Source organism: Rattus norvegicus, chromosome 7, assembly GCF_021556685.1.
Source record: "Rattus norvegicus strain SHRSP/BbbUtx chromosome 7, alternate assembly SHRSP_T2T, whole genome shotgun sequence".
Classification (NCBI taxonomy): domain Eukaryota; kingdom Metazoa; phylum Chordata; class Mammalia; order Rodentia; family Muridae; genus Rattus; species Rattus norvegicus.
Window position 1 is genome coordinate 32,018,297 of NC_141540.1, and position 22,719 is coordinate 32,041,015.

At 41.7% G+C, this 22,719-nt stretch overlaps 1 protein-coding gene and 1 long non-coding RNA gene across 11 annotated transcripts in view; one reads left to right on the top strand and one right to left on the bottom strand.

Moving 5' to 3' along the window:
• The window catches only part of LOC148004605 (uncharacterized), a 91,633-nt gene that overhangs the window by 65,279 nt on the left and 3,635 nt on the right, over nt 1-22,719 (bottom strand). The gene's annotated exons all lie outside the window — the stretch shown is intronic.
• Igf1 (insulin-like growth factor 1) overlaps nt 1-22,719 on the top strand; it is a 79,073-nt gene that overhangs the window by 35,964 nt on the left and 20,390 nt on the right. For 4 of the 8 annotated variants that reach the window (XM_087555716.1, NM_001082478.1, XM_087555718.1 and 1 more), the window contains 2 exons: nt 19,987-20,168; nt 21,571-21,622. In XM_087555716.1, the coding sequence (XP_087411842.1) occupies nt 19,987-20,168; nt 21,571-21,622 (234 nt within the window). The remainder of the gene's footprint in view (nt 1-19,986; nt 20,169-21,570; nt 21,623-22,719) is intronic. The other 4 variants (XM_087555717.1, NM_001082479.1, XM_087555719.1 and 1 more) reach the window with 1 other exon arrangement.

Below are 22,719 nucleotides of genomic sequence, written 5' to 3' on the forward strand. Positions count from 1 at the left end.
TAAAGATCTTTAAATTCTAACCCTACCGTCAACTGTTCTGAAGATCTATTTCCAGACTCAAGGCAATCTGAAAACTAGTCTTTTCTATTATTTGCCATGACGGAAGGAGTCCAGATTTATGCCAATCCTGTGAAGGGCTGGAATATCACTCATTTCTCCCACTCCCCCATGAACTTGATTTGAGCATGAAAAATAGTGCGGATCAGCCCTCTTCGTTTACTTAGACAACACTCATCTCTTGAGCACTAATGATGTGCACTGGGGATGTAATAACAGGCCGACCAGCTTCTCTAACCATTCACAAGCCCATCTACCCATGGGTATTAAAATGGGTTCGTTCATTCATTCAGCAATGACTCTCTGCAGAGCTATTCCGAGTGGCAGAAGTCCTTGGCTTTAGAGACCTCACATTCAAATGGATTTGAAGGCAAAAGGAGACAAAGTACAAGCCATCAAATAAATAAATAAGACCATGTCGAATTTTGGTAAATGCCTTGAAAGAATCGATAGGGTAATGGAATTGAGGGTGGGGACTGCCTTAGATAGGGTGGACAGTAGGACCCCTCTTTGAGTAGAACGTACTGAAGACATTACAGCTTAAGATAGTTCTGATATTCTGAACCAATCCCCTTTAGCAAACTAACACTTCTGTTTTCTCTGACCCAGAACATTTAATGGGAGGCTAACGCTTGGTAACACATTGTTCCTCGGTTAATTATTAACACCCCTTGTGGATTCTTTTCAGAACTTTTAATCAAATGTGATAAACAGGGAATTTTGAGATTGTTCCTGAAAAAAAATGGGTGCAGGGTGTCATTAAGTGCAGAACAAGTGACTTTAGTATCATCAGATAGACTTCTTCATTAGGGGACTTCCCATGAGCTCAGGACTCTGAACACATATTTTCAGACCATTTGAAGATTTTTGCATGGAATCACTTGAACAACAAATATGACTTTAGAGATATGAATCCTGATAGACAGGCAAGACAAAAGATTGCAGTGGGAGTCAAAGCATTGACTACTTCAGCTCCTCTGTGAGGCTGGGCCTGCACTTCTCCAGTTTCTTTTGATGATAGAGACTTTTGAATTTTTTAATTTCCCCTCTGTGAGAAAATCCACAGACAGGTAGTTATATATCATGCAAAGGATGCTGAATATAGACATGGACCAGCAGCTTTCTAAGGACCTGCCCTCTGCTGTAATTTGAATAAGCCTTTGCTTTTGGATCACATGAGCCTCTAGGTCATGATTCCTAGTAGCCTTTGAACATTTTGGATCAGACAAAGTGTTTTACCAGCCTTCAAAGGTTTCCTGGCCATGGTGGAGTACCTGCATATTAAGGAACACTCATCAGTGTTTCCTGTACCTGTGGCCAGTCCTCCCTAAAGGCCCTTAGAAATTTTGTAAGAAATCAGTTAAGAAGATGGAGAATATCTCAACCCAGAGATTCCAGTCATCCCTGAGACTACACAACAGACTTCTGGTTGAGTGAGACCATTCCCATCTTCTCTATCCCAGAGATAGATCTTTGAAGAAGATATGTGAAGAGCTCCAGAGAATCAGTGGAAAGTAGAAACCTAGACGAAAATGATTAAAAGCTCTAATTCTTTTGTTTTTCAAGAGGAAAATGCAAATTGGGGCTTGGAGGAAGTTGTAATCATCACATCGGCCACAGCTTCTGCCCCCCACCCTTCCTCATTCAACCAGCTGGGAGCTGCTGCCCACAGGGTACAATTTGGCTTAAAGCTATGAGAGGCTCTGAGGAAGCCTAGTGTGAGGCGGGCTTGGAAATAAAGCATTGTTTGCTCCTCCCTGACACTTCTCTCCGGACACAATTGATGAATCCTGCTTTTGCAACAAGACCCATCCTAAGCCTTGCTTGAGACATGTTGAGAACTCTGGGTATAGCTTGACCGACAAACAGAATGTTGTAATTCTCCTTTCCACACACGCATACGTCCTCTCATCTGTTGCCCCTAGTTGGCTCTGTAAGTGATCATTAATGATGTGCTTCCTTCCATCCCCTTTTGCTCCAGTTCTGAATGGTCCTGAAAGAAGGTTTTGATGATACAGTTCTAAATGCTGATCATAAACCTACTCCACTTTGTTTTTTTAACTTCTCTATATTACCCTGTGGGATAATAAAGGTGGAAGGCACAGAAAAGGACATAGGTTTTGGTGAATCCTGTCTTCTGTGACTTGTTTTACAACTGAGCAGGGTGGGGTTGGGGTGAGGTGAAACACCCATCATAGAACTTTGAAAGCTCAAAAGCAAATGGAACTCAGAAAAGCAGCATTTAATATGAGAGGGAATCTCTTTTTCTAACTTTCTGATTTGGCTAGGGGACTTGTTAAGGCTCTAATTTCCTACCCTCAGACCCAGCGTCTTGTATTCAGGTACTAACTGGAATCCAGACCGACGCAGACTGTGAAAATATAAAGAACAGTGAAGGGGGAAAGGTCAACATATGGTTTTTGTTTCATTTTGTTTCTTCCCTCGGAAGGTTTTGACGGGCTTTTTTCCTTCCTCTCTGATTTGCAATAAAATCGGTTCTGCTACCAGACTAACATATGGATACCTTTATGAGGCAATCATCAAAAGAGATATGAAAATACTCTGGCATATTTTAAATGTTTGAAAGAGATCTTTCTCAGTTTTGCCACCCTCAATGGCTACTTCTTTCCATTCTTCTTTCTGGGTCCTATCCAAGTCTAGGCATTATCCAGGGACATTGGGTGACACTATCCAGTGCCACACAGAAGCAATGGGATCAACTGAGAACTTGAAAATGTGAATTCTCAGGCACTAGGCCAGAATGGCTGAAACAGAGATCTGAGGCATGGCTACTGGCCTTTGTTTTAATAGTCCCTCCAGGTGATATCAATGAAAGCTTAAGTTTGAGAACCACTGTATGTGTTCATTGTGTATCCTAGGATGTGTTGGTCCTCTTGTCCACTAGCTGCTACAGGGACCACCACATATTCATGAGAGAGAAATCCATTCCATCATGAAGCTTTGAGTACAGGAGTGAGACTCAAAGACCTGTCATTTGAAAAGAACTTCAGATTCATCCGCCATTTGAAGCTTTGGATTGTTCGCCTATACAATGGGGACAATTCCGGGTATTTTGTGGGGCTGTTGAAAGGGCTAAAGGACAGAAGACCTGTAACAGTGATTTGTACTGCCAGGCCTTCTCTGGAGATAGCTGCAGAGGAAGTTGACTGTACGGATCGATAATGCTGACGTACAGTATGAACTCCAAGTTCCAGGAGGTGGGGACGAGGGGCAGGAACTATCTGTCTCCTTTGTCCTCATCTGCATTTGGAGCACCAAGTCCGGTACATAAGGGCTGATCACTGACTCTTTGAGGGATGACAGACTTGTCAAGTGCTTCCTCATGTACGCATCCCAAGCTGTGTGAGGCTGCTGTCTCTTAGGACGAGCCGTGAGATGCTCAGTAGTTTACTTGGGTCACATTGCTTGATGAAGTGGAACCAATGTCTTAACTCAAGAAAAGCTCCTCATTCAAATCAGCTTCCCACAAAATCTCCCTCTCAAGTCATCAGGGTCATATTTAGAAAAGTGATCTGAGGTGGCATCTTTCAAGTTCCTTCTGTATGCCACCTGATGCTCCAGGCTCTCTCTGCACTTAATTTGAAGTTACCCGTAGAGATAAGTACAATTATCATGCCTTTAACAAAGAAGACCTCGAAATACAGAGACTAGCTGCAATACTTGGGAGTTTTTGTTTGCTTGGTAGTTATTATTGTGAGCGGTGGTAGTAATGGTGGTGATGGTGCTGCATGTGTGGTCCCAACTCAAACCTAGGACTGCACACAGCCAGAATTTTAGTGCTGTCAAATCCCTAGTCCCCGATGTTAGGTTTCCTCTAATGCCCAGATGTTTTTCATATGGCTTCTGTTTGTGAACTATTTGTCAATACAGGTATCGATGAGCATTTAGGAAATGCCCACATATCTGACATAAGTTTAGACCTAGAAGTACATGGATGACATTTCCGGGTTTTAGGTCCATAAAACCAAATGAGAAAAGTAGGCTAGTCTTCAAAAAAACAGAAGGTAAAGGCAAAGAAAGAGTTAAATACTGCTTTTGTTTGTTTTCCATGTTCAAAGAGGTTAATGGAATAGAAATAGAGCAGAGTACACCCCAGGACCCAAACTCACTTTCTTGTGTTATACGGAGACTTAAACACTTTCTCTGGATAATCGTCACTGAGGTGTTGAATTCAGCATCCCTCCACCGCAGTATCCAATAAGACTGCCATTAGTCACTGAGATCATGGGTGTATTGATCTGTCACATCCTTCATATTATTTGCTGAGAAGAGTGTCTAGACTACAGAGTAGGTACTAAATAAAACTCTGTGAATGAATAATGTGGTAACAGAAGAACACACATGGTTGCCCATGTTTTTTTTTGTTTAGATGGGAAGTTAGATCGTCAGCAACTTAGGTGCCCTGCCCCTCAAAGAAGGTTGAAAAGAGCCCAGTTCTCCAGAGAGTACTTTAGCTCAAAAGAAGCTTCTGTTATTTGGGAGGGGAAAGTCTACTGCGTCCCCTGGGGTAGTGTGTTGCTGCGGCAGCTGTGACCCTTGAGTGCCTCCTTAGGGAAGAAACCTCATAGGTACATAGTGCTTTTGAAAATTGAGAAGCAGGATTTCTTGTCATCGATTTCATTTCCCTTGGTTTTTCTCCTACTTGCTAAACCTTTGAATGCCAAACTCAAGCTTGGTTACACCCCATGTTCCCTTCATAGGAAACAGCACTAGTAATTGAAAACAGGAAGTGGTTCCTTTATTCTAATTCATGGGACGCAGGTATGCTTCCTCTTTGGGCCTCACCTTAACTTTCTCCTTCTGAGCACCGAAAGAAAATCTGGATATAATTATCTGCTTTGGTGACTAAATTCTTTCTGGTTCTTATAGTGAAAAAGCAGTCTGTCATCAAAATAGGACTGTTGGAGAATATCCTTTGATTCAACAACTGGATTTCTGAACATTCCCTCTTATAGATGATCTAGTAGATCTTTACAAAAACACTTAATTGCTGCATTAGTTAAAACAATAATAAAACTGAAAATAGCCAAAATATGTAGTAATACAAAAATGAAGAATCTAAGGATGATAAATCTACCCAATAAAATATTCTGCACCTTGAAAATTATGAATTTGAAGATCGGGTGGCAACATGGGAAATCCTTACAATAAAACATTATTTTAACTAAATAAATTAAATAATTAATTAGATTTTAATTAAAGAAATGCAACATTACATTGCATTTTGTCTGCGACTATAGCTTTATCGTAATTATCTACCTCCAGATGAGATGAGGACAAATTGCAAAAACACTAGTAATACAATTTGTTGGGAAATTTGAGTCATAGGTGAACTTCATTATTTTAATATTGGTTAACATAAGTGAAACTGTCTAGCTATCTGATGGAGCTGAGTATCCCTGTCTGAAAATGAGTCATGGTTTTACAGATGACATGTGAGCATCCAACGTCCCCAAGCTGTGTCCTTGGTGGCAGAAGTTCAAAAACATGTCTCCCAGGGGCAAAAGCCACGTATTCCATTCTAGAACTCACCCCAGGGCCCAGGAGAAAACTGTTTAATGCAAATGCTTGAATACTTGAGTTGAAGGCTCAGCTTAAAAGACCTCCCCTATACCCTTCACTCCTATCACGTGGTATGCATATCTCACTAATGGTCCTCCCTCTTTTAGAGTATTTCCAGGAAGGTGGCTTGATTCTGCTACTTCATCAACTAAGTTACAACTTAATCTTGGTAAATCTCGGCTTCCAGATGTGTTAAATGGATATAGGCATAATGCCCACCCCAGGTAGATGCTATAAAGATATAAATAAGACATAGAAAGTAATAAGACATGAAAAGGACAATAGAAATCACTTAAAAGGAAGACGCTGTTGACCAAGTGTTGTTGGAAAGGCTTCCGTTTTTCTAGAAGTGACAAAGGCAGCAGTGTTTAATGGATTGTATCTCTGTCTTTTTACTATGCCCTTTGGCTCACTCGCTAGTGGATTTCCTCTAGGCATCAACCTCCATCTGTGTTCTTCTTTCTATGGAAGCGTTGTCTATGCTACACTGTATAAGTTTGGGCTAGAGAATTTTAGACTTCAGGTTAGGTAGCATAGCCTCCTTAGCGACTCTGACATTTGAAGAAAAGGCAGCAAGCATCCTAAGTTAGGTAGAAGGATTGGAGCAACACAGCTGGAGATGCCTCAGATGACTAACCCAGATGGGGGCTGTGAGAGGATTCATATGCCAAGAGCCACAGCCAAGGGCGAGAGAGGGACTTGGGTTAAAAGAAGAGCATTAGACCATGCACACACAGCCTGAAAAGAGAAGCAAGGGGTGATTTGTGGCCTATGGAGCACAAAGGACAAGGTTTGGCCAAAGAAGGCATGGATGTTGTGAAGAATGTGAGGAATTTATGACGGGTCATCTTCCCACTGCAAGAAACGTCTGCCAAAGGCAAGTCTCTGTAAACCAAGTCTCTCCCGTTCAGTGAGAAGTAGTAGAGAGGTGTGGACTCATCAACTGACCTTTATTTGAGTATCTTCTTGATTCAGAAGCAGAGAGATGAGGAGAGTTTATGTTAGTGGGGAGGTGGGGACAAATTGGTGAGCCTTTCAGAGTAGATGAAAGTGTTCCTACGCCATCCATCTCTTATTGTTCTCTTCTGAAGTCCTCTTCTTTCTTCCCTGAGTTTACAGTCCAGGTGCAACAGACTGAAACATGAAGTGATGCCTACAGCTTTATATCCTGAGTCCGGGGTTCCCAGCCTGTGGTGTAATTGACATGTGCTTAGATAATAAAAATATTTGCTTAAGAAATGGATGACACCTAATTGGACTATTGAGGATTAGGGTGAGGCTTGAGGAAGGAGATCACTGGACCATGCTTTTGAAGGGCATTTCTTATCTATTCATATCTTTCCCTCCATCTCCTCCTCCTTTCCTCTTTCTTTTCCCTCTCCCTTTCTTCCCCTGTTTCACCATCCCTCCATGAAATAAAATACATTCCTCCACCACGCCCTTTCTAGCATGCTGCTTTCTGCCTTGACACAGAAGCATGCTCAAAGCAACTCAGCCAGCTAATCGTGAACTGAAATTGTGAGTCAAACTAATCTCTTCCTTCCTGAAGTTATTTTTAGTTTATCACAGCTATAGCAAGATACCTAATAGAGTGGAGTACCTGAGGGGTTCTCTGCTGGTTCTTAGCAGAACTGCTACTACTCGAAGCCAAAAGTTTCACTTGTCTCCTCTATCTTTACTCTACTGAAATGGCTAGGAGACCTTGAGGGTCATATCTTGTCATTAGCCCATTTATAGATGTAGTTCTTGCTTGAAAACACATGTATTTCTCATGATAGAGCCTGTATAGACCATACCCATCACAGGTCTCTAGGCTTTAAAGATGAGAAAACTTGCATGGGATTATGAAGAAAGGGGTCCTGAAAAGCAGGCTGAAAAAATGGAGAGAAGGTTAACCCATGGCAGGACCACAAATCAGAAGACACCATTAGCCCCCTAATTTCTGCTAAAGTAAGGACAGAATTTATTTAGTACCCCTGAAGCTTCTCTAAACCTAGGTCTGAGCAAAAGCGGGCAGATGGAGGAGGGAACCACAAGCAGTCATGCTGGCACGGTGTCCCTGCAGCAAATATTCCTCCCAGCTGTGTGTCACATTAGGTCTCACACCGCCTGCTCTCCATGAGGCCAATTCATTCGGCAACTGTGAATAAGTTTTTCGAAGAATTGGAAAATGACTTCTGAGGCAACGGTCTCCAGTTCTCAGAAAGGAAATTCGCAGAAGTGAGTGAATGGTCAGAAGGCCAAAAGGCCATTGCCTCAGACCAAGTCCCAGGGCAGAGTGCTGGGGCCATTCTGTGTTTAGGCTTGTAATAAAAAAAAAAAAAAAAGAAGCAAGTAAAAATGTGATTTCTCTATCCAATATCACAACCCCAAAGTGGTTTTTCTATGCTGAATTTAGTAAAATAATTAAGAGAATTGTTTTTCCCCCTTGGTGGAGAATTATATTTGCTAAAAAGCATTTAATGAGTTTTGGAACGTAGGCATGAGATTGGTCCCAGATGAAATAAAGATGAGAACATCTTCTAACTTGGAGTCAAGCAATTACTTGACTCTCTTGCCCTCCCTCAGTCAGCCTTCTCCGTTCTTCTCCTCTTTTCCCTGTCTCTCTCTGTCTCTGTCTCTCTGTCTCTGTCTCTCTCTTTGTCTGCTCATTCACAGCTCACTTCCTTTGGGTGGGACTAGGTTGGGAGTATAATGGCTCAAAGCTAACATGCTCCATGATTGCCAAAAGCTTGCTGAGAAACCACTTTAGTTGACTCTGACTTTGTTGTAATATCCAAAGACTTTTTTTTTTCAAAAGTTAAAGTGCAAGAGTTTGAAGAAAACACATAAGGTCTCTTGATTATATTCAGGAAACCAAATGCCAGGGAGAAGGGATAAGAACCGTGACAGGAAAAAATCCACAGAGAACATTGATAATGATCTAACAAGTTCACTTTTATCTAAAATGCCCTAAAACAACAAAATTATTTATTAATATGTGCCTATACACTATAAATAAACCATCCGGCTTCTCTTTATATGCTTGCTTGGTACTTTGACAAGTAATATATTCTGACTGGCTTAAGAACTTCTTATATACATGTAAAAATTTCAGAAACCGTAGAAAGAGTTGGTTTTACAGAGAGCGAGCGAGAGAGAGAGAGAGAGAGAGAGAGAGAGAGAGAGAGAGAGAAACACAGAGAGAGAAACAGAGAGGAGGAAAAGAGAAAGAGAGAGAATTAGAACAGGGGGGGCACTTGAAAAACACATTACCTGATGTTGGCCCCTGGGACAACATGGCAGCCTGCCATGTTGCCCATTTATATTATCTAAGGTGAGAAAGTATAATCTGTATACTCTAAAGTAGTTTTTTCTGAGGAAACTGCGTGTGCCCACCTCATAAGAAGGCAATCTCACACAGAAGGCCCATACTCCACTGACAGACGTTACGGAAGTCAGGGAGTTAAACCCCCACTGAGTACCAGGACATTAAACATTCTAATCAACAATATCAATATCCTTCCTGCCTGTCACAGAGAACCACTTATTACCTTCTGAAGATGGGACCTTGTAAATAATAGGAATAAAGTAAAACAAAAGAATAATAGTAAAGGACCTGTTAAAGGGTTTAAAAAAAATTAAACAGGACTAGAAAGGCGGTTTAGCAGTTAAAAATACTTAATGTCCTGGTAGAGGACCAGGGTTCCATTCCCAGCACCCCTATCAGCACTCACAACCGTCTGTAACTCCAGTTTCAGGTGCACCCACACTCTTTTCTGACCTCCATGGGCTCCAGGCATGTTGTGTGTACACATATATGCAGATGAAGCATTCATTCACTCACACATACAAAATAAAGCGAAGCTTTTAAAGAGTTCAGGAATATTTTACAAGCACTCTTCTGTGTAGCAAGGCTCATTTGCAAATCCCAATGCAATGAGAAACAGCTCCTCTTCATTAGCTTCTTGGTTAGCAGTATGTAGTTAGTTTCTTCCTATTGTTTCCGACAACCTTCTGGTGAGTTCTTTCCTATTTTTCTAACTTACACTTGACCCAACCTTTAGTGGCCTCTGAAGTCCCCACAGATTTTCTGGTCTTTGCCCATTAATGGTGCATCAGAACTTGACATTTTCTTCACTTTTTGGCTATTGAGCCTAACACTGGTCTTAACTGTCCTTAAGTTGAGCTGAGGAAGCTTGCTTATATCTAAAACTAGTCAGAGAAGACACTTCCAAGCCCCTTATCAGACCCCTCTTCACTGCTATGTTACTCTTAACTTCTGAAAGCATTTGTGTACCATATGTAAACATTATCTATCTACAAAGTGGGAAGCACATAGCCTAACACTGTGAAGAGCCGGGGCTCCAGTGAGGGTGCCTGATGTTACCCCAAGTTTAGCTTGTCCATGTGAATGAATCTCTGAGAATCTGGGTGACATGTATAAGACTGAGATCCAGTATTGCTCCCAATATACCACAGCGCCACCTTTCTCCTGGCTGTGTATGGCTCAGCACTGGGTGCTATAGAAACACTCTCTAGAACCTTCCAGTCAGAGAACAGCAGTGTTGACATACCAGCATGAAAGAACTGTCGCACACAACCCAACTGGCATCTCAGTACACATCCGGAAGTTATTTATGATGTGTAACACCCAAACTGTCTCCTCCTGCCCACCCTCCTCTCTCTCTCTCTCTCTCTCTCTCTCTCTCTCTCTCTCTCTCTCTCTCTCTCTCTCTCTCTCTCTCTCTCTCTGTGTGTTTCAATCTGTCGTTGACTCTGGCTGCCTTTTCCCCTGCCATAATGCCAAGAGCTGTTTCTGCTGCTGCTGCGAAGGCCAGTTTCCAACAGTTTCCTCTCTGGTGTAAGCCTGGATGCCCGTCTTTCAGGGCCTCCACCTCTCAAGGCTCTCCCTTCAGACATGCCAGACTTCCTTGGCAGCTATGACCCCTTTACCTGCCACACTGACCCTGTCACAACCACCCCTGGGAAAAAGTTCAGATGTGTGCCATACAAAAAAAAAAAACAAACAAAAGAACCCCCCCAAAAAAGGACCCAGAAACTTGAGTAAAGGAGATTGACAGGAAATAGGACCCCTGAGAACCCAGGGCAGGTGCCAAAGTTGCAGAGAAAGAGAGAGAGAGAGAGAGAGAGAGAGAGAGAGAGAGAGAGAGAGAGAGAGAGAGAGAGAGAGAGAGAGAATATCAATACACTGGGATGAAACTAAAAATAAAGAGTGTTTTTTAATCCCCCCACCCCCTGTGTCTGATTCATCTCTCTGTGTCACCAGAAAGAGAGGTATTGCCCTCTAATCATGAACGCCTTGTGTTTTGACTACAAAGCTCCCATCACAGCTAAGAGGAACCAACAATAACAGCGGGTGGGAAGGAGATAGTACTAATGGCAAGGCTACTATCTCCAGATTGGAGCCAGACTCTCTGACAACTTTTGTCTCAATGTTTCGTCAAGAGAAAGGAGGAGGAGAACGCTGAGGCTCAAAACTGTGGCTCCTCAGCTCCAGTTCACATTCCTTCTCTCAGAGTTTCTACCTCCTCCAGGCCCAAGTCCAAGATGAAGTAGTGGTTAGCAGTCTGGTAATCCTGGATGCTTCGTAACTATTCACTCCCAAAGCAGACCTGGCAGGAAGGAGTCCCTAGTTTTTGATTATTTAAGGAGGGGAACTAGTATCTAATTCCTAGCCTACCATCAACTCAGCATGGCATGAGCTTCCTGCCTGATAGTCATTAGTGAGGAAAAAATAACACCAAATGGCCCTCGTTATTGAACCGGGAAAGGCAAACTTAAGGGTGGGAGGAAGGGTGAAGGACACAGGAAAGGACAGTGTTGGAAAGTGTGACGCTAACCTCTCTGATCCTGTGCTCAGCCCACACCCATCTCATGCCTTGCAAGTCGTTTTGACATAAGCTGGATATGGAAACGCAATGGCTTTAACTAGCAGATTATTTGGGAGGAACCAAAGGCAGCAGTGGGCAAAGGTAGGCTTATCTAGCATCAGGCCATTAGATGTGACTGGAGAGTCCAACCAAGTCAGGCTGGTTTACACAACATAAACTTTAGCCATCCTCTCAAGGGAGTGGTTATTATTTACCTAAATGAAGATAGCCTTGTCTATCCTGAAAACCCATTTCAAACAGACTCTCCTTTGGGTAGGGGTAGGAGGGGTGCATTCTAAACAGGGAGGGAGGAAGACAATTCTTGCCCTAATCCCCATGCTAATCAGCATGACCCAATAATACAGATAGCCAATATGTCTGTCGTTCACTGCACAGCAGCCATCAGGCAAAGCGCTACTTAATATTATCAGAATTTCTAGAAGATAGTTTGGTATAGCAAGTCTACTGATAAAGATCAGAATCTTAGATTTGGTCCCATCCCAATGCAGTTGAGCAAGAGAAAGCATCTAAATGGTTTGACTCCATACCCTGGGCTTTAACTACTCATTCCCCTGTCTTCACCATTGATGTGGGAAGCATTACTGGAATGGCTCAGATTCAGTCCTGTGCTGCAAATGGAAGAAATCACCTTAACTAGTTAATGGTACCTAACTTACACCGAGAGCCCCATTGAAATAGTTCCAACACAAAAATGACCTCTTGATATTTGATTACCTTTCACCTTAGACATTGATAAACCAAACTGTTCCCTTAGGACAACAGTTCTGTGCAGTGAAGCACTTCTTTTGCCAAAGTATAATTTTGTTGGCTATATCTATCTCCTTCAAGCCTTGGAATAAGCCCCAAGCTAGTAAATTCTGCTGTCCTGGCAAGACGCTCATCCTCCAGGGCATTGTATCAGGCTAAAGTAATACATCACATTGCTTCCCACTCTGTCAGCCCATTTCTCCAAAGAGTCTTAAAGCAGTAATCTCTCTGCTTTGAATCTCAGTTGCTCTTGCCCCTAAGTATTGTACTTTAACTCTCTGACCTTTGAAACAAAGGGCACCCAAATATCCTTCCCACACCTGCTCCTGTGTTTGGGGGTGGGAGAGAGAGAGAGAGAGAGAGAGAGAGAGAGAGAGAGAGAGAGAGAGAGTCTCAAGAAACGTTCAACATCCTAATGCTTCATTTCATCCGTTTTAGACCCAGAGATACATAAACACTGACATGATTGGGTAACAAGGAGACTTTGGTCTTTGGCATTATAGGGACTTAGTAGATGGGAAAGGGTTGCTGAGTGGTGGGGTGGGATGGGTAATAGAGGGCCATGATTCCTAGAAAAGATGACCTCACCCAACTGAGAAGTAGTAGGCTAGCAAAAAAACTGCCAATTAAAAATTAACGTAGGTCAAAAGTGAAATCGATGCCTAAATTTGATAGGTTGTCGGGACTGTTTCTGACACATAGTTCACAGAAAAGAGAACATTTTCTCAGTGTGCACTTTTTCAGAAGACAAAGGTCAAGCTTTGGAAAGATCCTTCCACAGACGTGCAAGACTGAACGTAGGTAGACTGAACATGGGGAAGGCTCGGTCAGGCATTATTGGCAAATACAGGCTTTAAACCTTCGTCAAGTAATCCTAGTTGGAAAAACTTCAATATTGGTTATGACTCACTTTATTCTCTAACCTGTGTGAGTAGATGGGTACAAACCCACATTATCATAAATAGCTGTTGACAAGTCCAACAATGAATTCTCTTTCTACACATTTTCTAAGCATACAGCCCTGCACGTCTTAGTAGTTTGTTTAAATTAAATAAGACTGCTACAAAGTTTTTAAAGAATGAACTATTGACTCTCAGACACACTAAATATATGTATTATGGACTCAGGAAATATCAACCCTGCAATGTTTTATCATAGTTTTCCTTATATTGGGAATTACGAAATATGTCCGTTTTCCACATGAAGCTATCAGAGAAGGAAAGATTGGAAAGCAATTTCCATTTAGACAAATGAAAATTAAACTGTTTCCAGGAGTGGTAGCTTAAATCTATAGTCCCAGCACTCAGGGAGATTAGAGCTCCTGTGTTCAAGGTTAAGGCCAGTCTGAGTTATGTTGCGAAACCCTGTCTCCAAGAAACAAATTTAGGAAGGAGGGAAAAGAGGAAGTGAGAAAGGGAGGAAGGGAGAGAGGGAGGGAAGGAAGGAGTGGTGGGTGGAGGAAGGACATTAAATGCTAAAATGTAGGATTAGGTGCTTAGTTCAGTGGTACATTGTGTGCTCATGGTGCATTAGGTCCAGAGACAACAAAAGAAATTTTACTGGACAGCTATAAGACTGCTCCTTATATAATTTTCAGAACTTTCCTACTAATATGCAGTGAAAATTCATGTCAACTGAATTGATTTCTATTAGATAAGGTTCTCATTGACCAATACTAACTTAAGAAGACTTAGTCTGTATTGTCAGCGAATCTAGAGATTGGCAAAATAAATAAATAACTACTACTACTACTACTACTACTACTAATAATAATAATAATAATAATAATAATAATAATAATAATTTATATAAGAAAACTAGGGTTTGGCTTTTACAGATCCTAACTGTGATATTTGGTTGTGAAATCAATCTTCAGCTAATAAAAGTTAAGTGCAGATTGTGTATTATTCAACAGTATCATTTATATTTTCTATCAGACACATTACTGAGAGATTTCTAGAAATCACCCCAAACCCCAACCTGAATTTTCTTGCCTTTTCATCCTGTTTTTAATTTTAAAAACTAAATTTAATTTATAAAAGGAAAAGCTCTACACTTTGGTACCTCTTCCTCCTATTAAGAACGGTTTTAAAGAATTGTTTATTTTGTAACTCAGAAAGGAATAAGCATATATCTTCAAAACTAGGTTAAGTTCCTAATTTGAAAATGTTTGCATTTGTCATCATTTAAATATTGATGCAACAAATCAATATTTTCCTCCTTCCAACGACAGTTTAAACAAAAACCTTTCTCAATAATCAGAAGGGGAAATTTCACAGAGAATCAAGGTAAAGTACTGTGTCTCAAATACATTTCCAGAAACTGGTGAGAAACAAAGATGTGTGTAGGTTAGTAGGCATAGTTTCACTCCTGATTAATGGCACAACTCTTTGCTCTAGAAACGACGGCCCCAGTTAAATCTCAGAAGTGCATCCTTCTCCTCAGAGAAGGAGGGGAGTTCAGTTGCTTGCATCCATGACAAAATGTGATACTCAGCTAATTGGTGTGGTTTTGATGATACCACAGTTCTACCCAAAACCCTTGTAACTAGCAAATTTGCCCTGAAGATTCTTGAATTACTCCACGGACCATGCATTATTTAAAGGGAAGTGCTACTATTATAGAGGCTGTGTGTTTAACCATTGGAAGTCTCTTCGTTGGCTCATGTTATGACTAAACATTATGCCTATTCACAGTGGATTCAGAAATCTAGATTGAGTGGTGGCCAGCCTGTCTGGAAAGCTGCCTTTGGTCTATATACTAAGCAACCTCTGAACCCAAACTACTGACAAAATAATTATTATAAATTTTCCTTTTTGCCTTAGTTTATTTTTTTATTCACTTGATTATGGTCCCCTCCATCCTCTCCTCAAGTCCCATGCTCACAAGTCCTTCTCCCCATTAACCCCTGCCCTTCTCCTTAGAGAAGGGGAAACCCCTCCCCTTAGGTACCTGTCCACTCTGGGACATCAAGTTGCAACACAGCTAAATGCAACCTCTCCCACTGAGGCCTGACCAGGCAGCACAACTAGAGGAAGGGATCTAAAGGATGGCAACAGAGTCATCTCCCATTGTTAGGAGATCCACATGAGGACCCAGGTACATATCTACTATACATTTTCAATGTTAAGTCTTTGTCAGCAAAACATCTGTGGAGTGCTACGCAGGTAAACAGTTAAGTAGATAGACAAGGTTAGAGAATCCCCAGATTGTGTCTCATTGCAAAAGGTACTATCCCAGTCACCCGTCTTTCACTGTTGCATTGGCTAAAGACAGTAAGTGGTTTTGAGCATTCCTAAGAACTGAAATGATCATTAATTTCCATCTTCTAAGTTTAAACACATTTAAAGCTCTTTCTTGAAGATAGCGTGTTTCCCAACTAGGCCGAATATATAGCCAAGATTTTCTATACAATCTCTGACATAGAAAAGACCACAGGAGCTGTCTACTTTCCGATATAGAATTCTTCTCCTACAATGACCCACAGGTGTTTGTACAGCCTTACCTGTTTTCTGCAGGGGAGACTTCCCTACATTTCTTTACCTTATTTTTTGGTAACAAAAATGTTTAAAATCTTTTACGCTAAGACAATTTTGTTTTCTGTTTACCTGATAATTCTGACTGAACCAATCAGAATCGAATATGTAATGGGAGTTTTTAAAGGCAATGACGTAACAGCTAGTTCCACCTCGTTACGAAAGTAATCAAATGACTAAAATGCCCTTTAATTTAGATGTGATTGAGAGACTCATTTGTATCAAAAAGGTGCCAGGGAGATTTTCTTGGATTGCCCAGCTGATAAACTGTATTTCATTAATTTTCCTATTTTAGACCACAACAGTAAATACTTTTATTAGGATTCTCAAAAAAATAAAAGACTTATAGGAGGTTGTTGAAGAAAAATCTAAGACTTTGACCCACAATCATGGTCCCTCAATTGCTGAGAGGTAGCGATTAAAATGAAGTCTATAGGAGACTTCAAAGGATGAATTAAACTTTAAGCAGCAATCGGTAAACATTTGCTACATTCATAAATTTTGAATAAAGTACAATGATTCCATTGTAATCATTATGAATTGGCAAAGACAAATATCCCTTTAGAATTATGGTAGCTAGAAAGACTATAGCTGGTTGTTCTGTTCATGGGAAAGTCCACATGTGTATATTACACTCCAACAGCCTTTTCTAAAAAGGATACAGATAGAAGATCAGACTTCTTAATCGAACATTGTACAAAAATCCTTAAGCTTTCTGCTTCAACCTCCATCAGGCTGTGGCCTGGAAAGCACTAAAGGAACTACATTAAACTCCGAGTTCCTCTGAGAGATAGAGCAAGCTAGGTACAAAGCACGGGTGCTGTTCTTTGCTCAGGTGATGATTACTGTGCGTTTCATCTTCTGAAAAGTCTCATGGCTGTTGAAAGTCACCAAGCAGGATCATGTAACGCATGGGAATGTTTTTGGTTATCCAAAGATAATGGCTGGTATCTTTCTTTTGGAGCAAGCGAAGATCACAGAAGTAAGATTAACTGAGAAGTGCTTGAAATGGAAGAAGTCCTAAACAGGTCCCAGAAATCCCCCACCCATCTCTATTTCTAATCCATAAGCCTGAGTTGTGAAAACAGTTATATCTGAACTGGCCAAGGTTTAGAAGTTTCTGGAAGAACTACTACAACCCTAATCCCAAACATCAAATAACTATTCCATAATCAACAATTAAGAAATCAGTTTCTTAAGAAACTGCCCCACCTGGGATCCATTCCATATGCAGGCACCAAACCCAGTCACTACTGCTAATGCCAAGAAGTGCTTGCTGGCAGGAGCCAGATATGGGTGTCTCCTGAGAGGCTCTGCCAGAGCCCTACGGATACAGATGAGGATGGTTACAGCTAACCATTGGACTGAGCATGGGGACCCCAATGGAGGAGTTAGAGAAAGGACTCAAGGAGCTGAAGGGGTTTGCAACCCCATAGGAAAAACAATAATATCAACCAACCAAGACCCCCCCCACTCCCCAAGAGTTCCCAAGGACTAAACCACCAACCAAAGAGTATATATGGAGGAAGGGACCCATGGCTCCAGCCACATATGTAGCAAAGGATGGCATTGTCTGGTATCAACAGGAGGAGAAGCCTTTGGTCCTGTGAAGGCTCATTTCCCCAGTGTAGGGGAATGCCAGGGCAGTGAGGTGGGAGTGAGTGGGTGGGAGGGGGAGCATCCTCATAGAAGCAGGGGGAAGGAGGATTGGAGAGGGGGGAATGGGGAAAGGGGGTAACATTTGAAATGTAAATACATAAAATATCCAATTTTTTAAAAAGAATAAATTTAAGTGATTAAAACAACAAAAAATAAAATCAGGCCCTTTATGAAACATGTACTACAAACAGACACTCACTACATGAAGGTTACTCTTGTGATAAGTATAGAAAAAGAGATAGGCCTCTTCTTTCCTTTGCCCCTACCTGCAAAGAAAATCCAAATGGATCCTCTAGTCCTAACTGGTTAGTCAGTTAGAAAACTATGCAGAAGTCCTTAGTGGATTACAAGAGCCATGTGTATCCATTTGTGTCTTTCCTCTAATTTATAGTCCCAGGAAAAGATTATTAAAGAAAAAAGTCAGGAAAACAAAAAAAACATTGTTTACATTGCCCAGGGGACTAGCCAGTTTGAACTTGCCAGGGCCTGGCTGGCAAACAAAAGCCCCAAGTCCAATTCTATGTTAGTCTTTCCTCTCCGATGGCCAGTAACAGTGCTGCTGAGACTCCATTGGGACCAGCTGCCTGGTCCTTCCCAAAGCCCACAGCCATGAGGAGCCCACAGGGTCTTCTCCAAGAGAGAGACAGAGACAGAGAGAAACAGAGACAAAAACAGAGACACAAAGAGACAGAGAGACAGCGCGAGCAGATCCGTCCCAGAGAGACCACAAATACACCCTCAGTAAGTTACTACCTCCAGCTGCCCCATGAATAAGCCTTCCTTGTGTGAGGAAGCAGCAGCAAGGCTCCTGTGCCAAGCATCAGGAAGACATTTGGGTTCTTAGAAGACACCATGAACAGTTGGCCTCTCCAGTGGTGAGGCAGCCAAGCTAGTGTGAACGCAGGCCATTGCTATGATGTTAGTCTCCCTGGTGAGGAAGCTGAAAATATAGTTGGAGACTTTGATTTTTAACCCCCAATCTTAAGTATTGTGTCATTACCTATGTGATTATAAGTCTTATTTAATGCCACGCCTTCTTGGGTTGGAAAGTAAGACTAAGCATATATCAGGTTGCTAATTGAATTCTTGTGCTGTACGACTCTCTCATCAAAGAAATGGTGAGCATCCCACCTCCCAAAGGATGGAAAGTAGATGAGAACAGACCAAAATGTTGTGCCCCTATCTAAGACAACACGGCTTCACATCTTGTGTGAATCAAATCAAATGTTATCCATACAGTAGTGCATCAAAGCCAGTAAAAGTGTGGTCAAAACCAAGATCAAATCAACCCAATACCTCCTTGGCCAATAACGACATCTAATTGATGTGCAAATATCAAAGTGGGTTTGATATCCATAGTTTCACTGCCATTTAGCTTTGCTTGTTTTACTCCAGCAGTTTCTTCTGTAGGAAACAGAAATGGTTGGTCCAGGCTTTCTGGGGCAACTGGGCAAGCCCCTTCCCCACTAATGATGTAATCAGTTCTAAGTTTCCAGATTTCTGCATATGGTCAATAGCAACAATGGGTTTTTTATATATCATGTAAGACCTTGGAAAAGATCCTAATATGTAGTTAAGATCTCTTCTGTGGCAGGTAATATACATTATGTAATACATCATTTTATCTTATCCTCAATTCTGACAAGAAATATGTCATTGATTATAATTGATACAATTAGATCGAGACCTACAGAGCTTACGCTGCTTTTCTAGGGTTATCCATCAGTATTCTCGGGGCTCCTTGAGGTTCATGGGTTTGACAGCAGCTAGATCAGAGTTTGAATCCCAACTCTTCCAATTACATCAAACTCTGAGTCTCGGTTTTCCCACCAATTAAAGAAAGATAGAGCTTTGACTTCAAACTTTGCTTGTATGCAGTTTAATTTACAAAGTAAATAATTGATAAAAGAGCCGCTGAGTTTCCCTACAGCTAAAACTTGATGCATTTACTATGTGTTTGAGAAGATGCAGTTTCCCAGCGCCGCGCATCCAAAGGTGTTCTTGCTCAAATGTTTGAGATGATAAACAACCTAAACGCCGTCAGTTGATGGTTAAATATGTGTGCACTCCAGAGTAACATACTGTATCCTCCCAATACCACAATACCTTATCAATTAAACTATAAAACAATATGTTTACGGCATTTTAAGAAACTCGATCTGTGATTTTGTTTGAACTAGAACTCTTAAAAGCCTTCCAACTAAGACGATAAAAAGAAGGGTGATAGGACTGGACACAGACAGGATCCTGAAATATAGGTTAAGAGCATAGGAAGACTTAATACAAATAAAGTGCATGGAAAATGAAGTCTTACTCATGAGTACGCTAGAACTCCAGGGAACATACTCTAGAAGAAAGAACTGGGTCAGGCATGTTGGAGAAACTTCAAGAAAGGGACGACATGTTGGAGAAGCATGTAGACTTGATGGGAAGAAGAAAGACATCAGGGGATAGATGAAAGTCTGTGAACATAGGCGGTTCTAACACCAGGCCACTCTGATTTTGTGCAGACAAGCCCACAGGCTATGGCTCCAGCATTCGGAGGGCACCACAGACGGGCATTGTGGATGAGTGTTGCTTCCGGAGCTGTGATCTGAGGAGGCTGGAGATGTACTGTGCTCCGCTGAAGCCTACAAAGTCAGCTCGTTCCATCCGGGCCCAGCGCCACACTGACATGCCCAAGACTCAGAAGGTAAGCTGGTGTGGGGGAAGTACGACCATGCTTCAGTCTCTGTTGTATGTGGTGCAGGGGAGGCCAATGGGAGTTCTCTCCGATGTCTCCTAGGTGACAGGTCAAAAAGTTCCAATCCTATTAATAGGGTGGCTTATGGGTCCACCCTTCCAATCACTCTTTACTATAAATTATCTTTTCCACTCCCCTGGACAATCTGATACTTGGAAGATGGTGGAAAATCAGAACTCAAGTTGCCCTGTGAAAACTCAAGTTGCCCAATGAGGCCAATTGGCCAAACAGGCTATCAAGTCTTAGCTATCAATAAAATTGTGATCATGATAGAATGTACTGCCACAGGTCACCAGAATTTGGTAAGTTGACATACTCTAAGATGTAGACCATGTACAAGTGGAATGTTTGCACTAAGTAACTGTTAGACAAGCATTAACATTTGTCATAATTGTAGCTAATACAATTATGATTGAAATACAGGATTGCATCAAAAGTTGCAAATCCTGGAATTCTACAATGGTCCAAATACAGACTCCTTACTGGAACCTATTAGAAACTCACAGCAGCAATTATAAATTAAAGAAAAGTACATTGAAAATGGACATACTGGTTAGCTGTAGGAATGCTTAGATGTTTATAATGATCAAAACACAAGGCATCCTTTGTCTGAGCATGTATTATAAACCAATTTCAGGAAGACCATTTATGCCATCAGAAACAGATAAAACACCTGACATATGTTGACCACTTGATACACTTGTGAGTGAATGAATGAATGAATGAATGCACAAGTATATTAGTGTCTAAGTAGAATCATAGTCCTTACATAGAAATAAAGAGAAGGTAAAATAGAAAGAAAAGGAGAAAGGAAGGAAGATAAAGAAGTAAAAGCCCTCTCTTAGGTGTTTTGAGGGTTTTTTTTTTTTTTAAAAAAAAGGGAACACATAGATTCTATCATTGAAACCAAACTAACATTGTGCAGAAAGCACACAGGACTCAGATGTATACACTGAGACCTTTGCTGCTTCCTGATCCTAGGCCAAAGCCACGGCTGAAAAAGGACCAAGGGGTCTTAGTGGAGATATCACCCCAGTGAGTCACCTCAAAGGATTTAAGGGAACTGTGTAGGGCTTGATTTAGACAAAACACAGTGGGCACAAGAGTCAGAGAGGACGTCAGTGTGCAAACTAAGGGAAAAGGAGTGTTCCTTCTTTCTGGCTGAGGAGGAAGTGGGTATGAGAGATGAGGCTCAGAGTTCTGGCTCTGGCGCCTGAGGTGTAGACCCCTCTCCAGCAGCAAAGCTGGCTCGTGTTTCCTATGGAGCCCAGGCATTCTGGGCAGATTCAAAGACCATCTTCCGCACAGGAGCCCCCTGTTCTCAATGCACTTATTTTTGTGATGTTTGCAGTCCCAGCCCCTATCGACACACAAGAAAAGGAAGCTGCAAAGGAGAAGGAAAGGTGAGTCAAAGGCACACCCAGGAGGGGAACAGGAGGAGGGAGCAGAGGCAACTCAGAAAATCAGAGGTGACAGAGAAAGGAGGCCGAGCTAGGAACTGTGAACAAGCAGGCCCAGAGGGACGTGCGGGGACAGGGGTGAAGGAGGAGCAGACAGCAGCCCAGAAAAGTCACAGAGGAAGCGAAGCGAGGAAGTCCTCTCTAAGCTAGATAATGTCAGTGATGGAAGTAAGAAGAGCCTCCTCTGGGACATGGCGTTTATACATGGGAAGAATGGCATGGCAAGTGTAACACCTCAGAAGGTGACGAGTGACAAGGACGGAGCATCAACAACACCAACAACAAAAAATTAAAAAAAAAATGTGCCAACAAGACATGCCCTCCCCTTCTTAAAAAGATAAATGAGAGTAAAAGAAACTATGCAAATCAAGATCGCCTCTTCAGCCCGAATTTCCAAATTTTATACAGATCTGTTATAGAAGGATTGCCCATGTCAATATATGTTCAGAGTTAAATATTAACCCTAAATTCGCAGCAAGGCTGTATTGTGTCATTGAAGTTCCCAGATTTCTGTCCTGAATTTCACCGGTGGTTCTGCTTCTTGGTCAAGTCCAGGGTATAGGCCAAAGAGCATCGAGTATTTACAAAGAGGCCTGTGAGGTAACTTTTAAAAGATCACTGAACTTTTATTTTGTACTGTGGTTTCAGACACAAAGATGTATTAGTTCGCCATGGCCGCCATAACAAAGCAGCACAGAATAAATGGCTTAACCCACAGGCACATTTTTTTTCCCTCATAGTTCTAGAGAATGGAGCTCCTCATTCAAGGTATCAGTCCCTTGGAGGCCTCCTCCCTGTGTCCACACAATCTTCCCTCTGTAGATATTTAAACCTTGTGTTTTCATCAGGATATCAGTGAGACTGGATTAAGGTTCACCCTAACGGCCTCATTTTAATTTGATGCTCTCAACAAAGACTCTGTATCCAAGTGCACTCTGTTTCTGAGGGACTAGGAATTGGAAACTTAAACTTGAATTTTGGAGTAGAGGGTAGCATTTAGCCCAAAGTGAACATATCAGATATCAAACTATATCATTTAG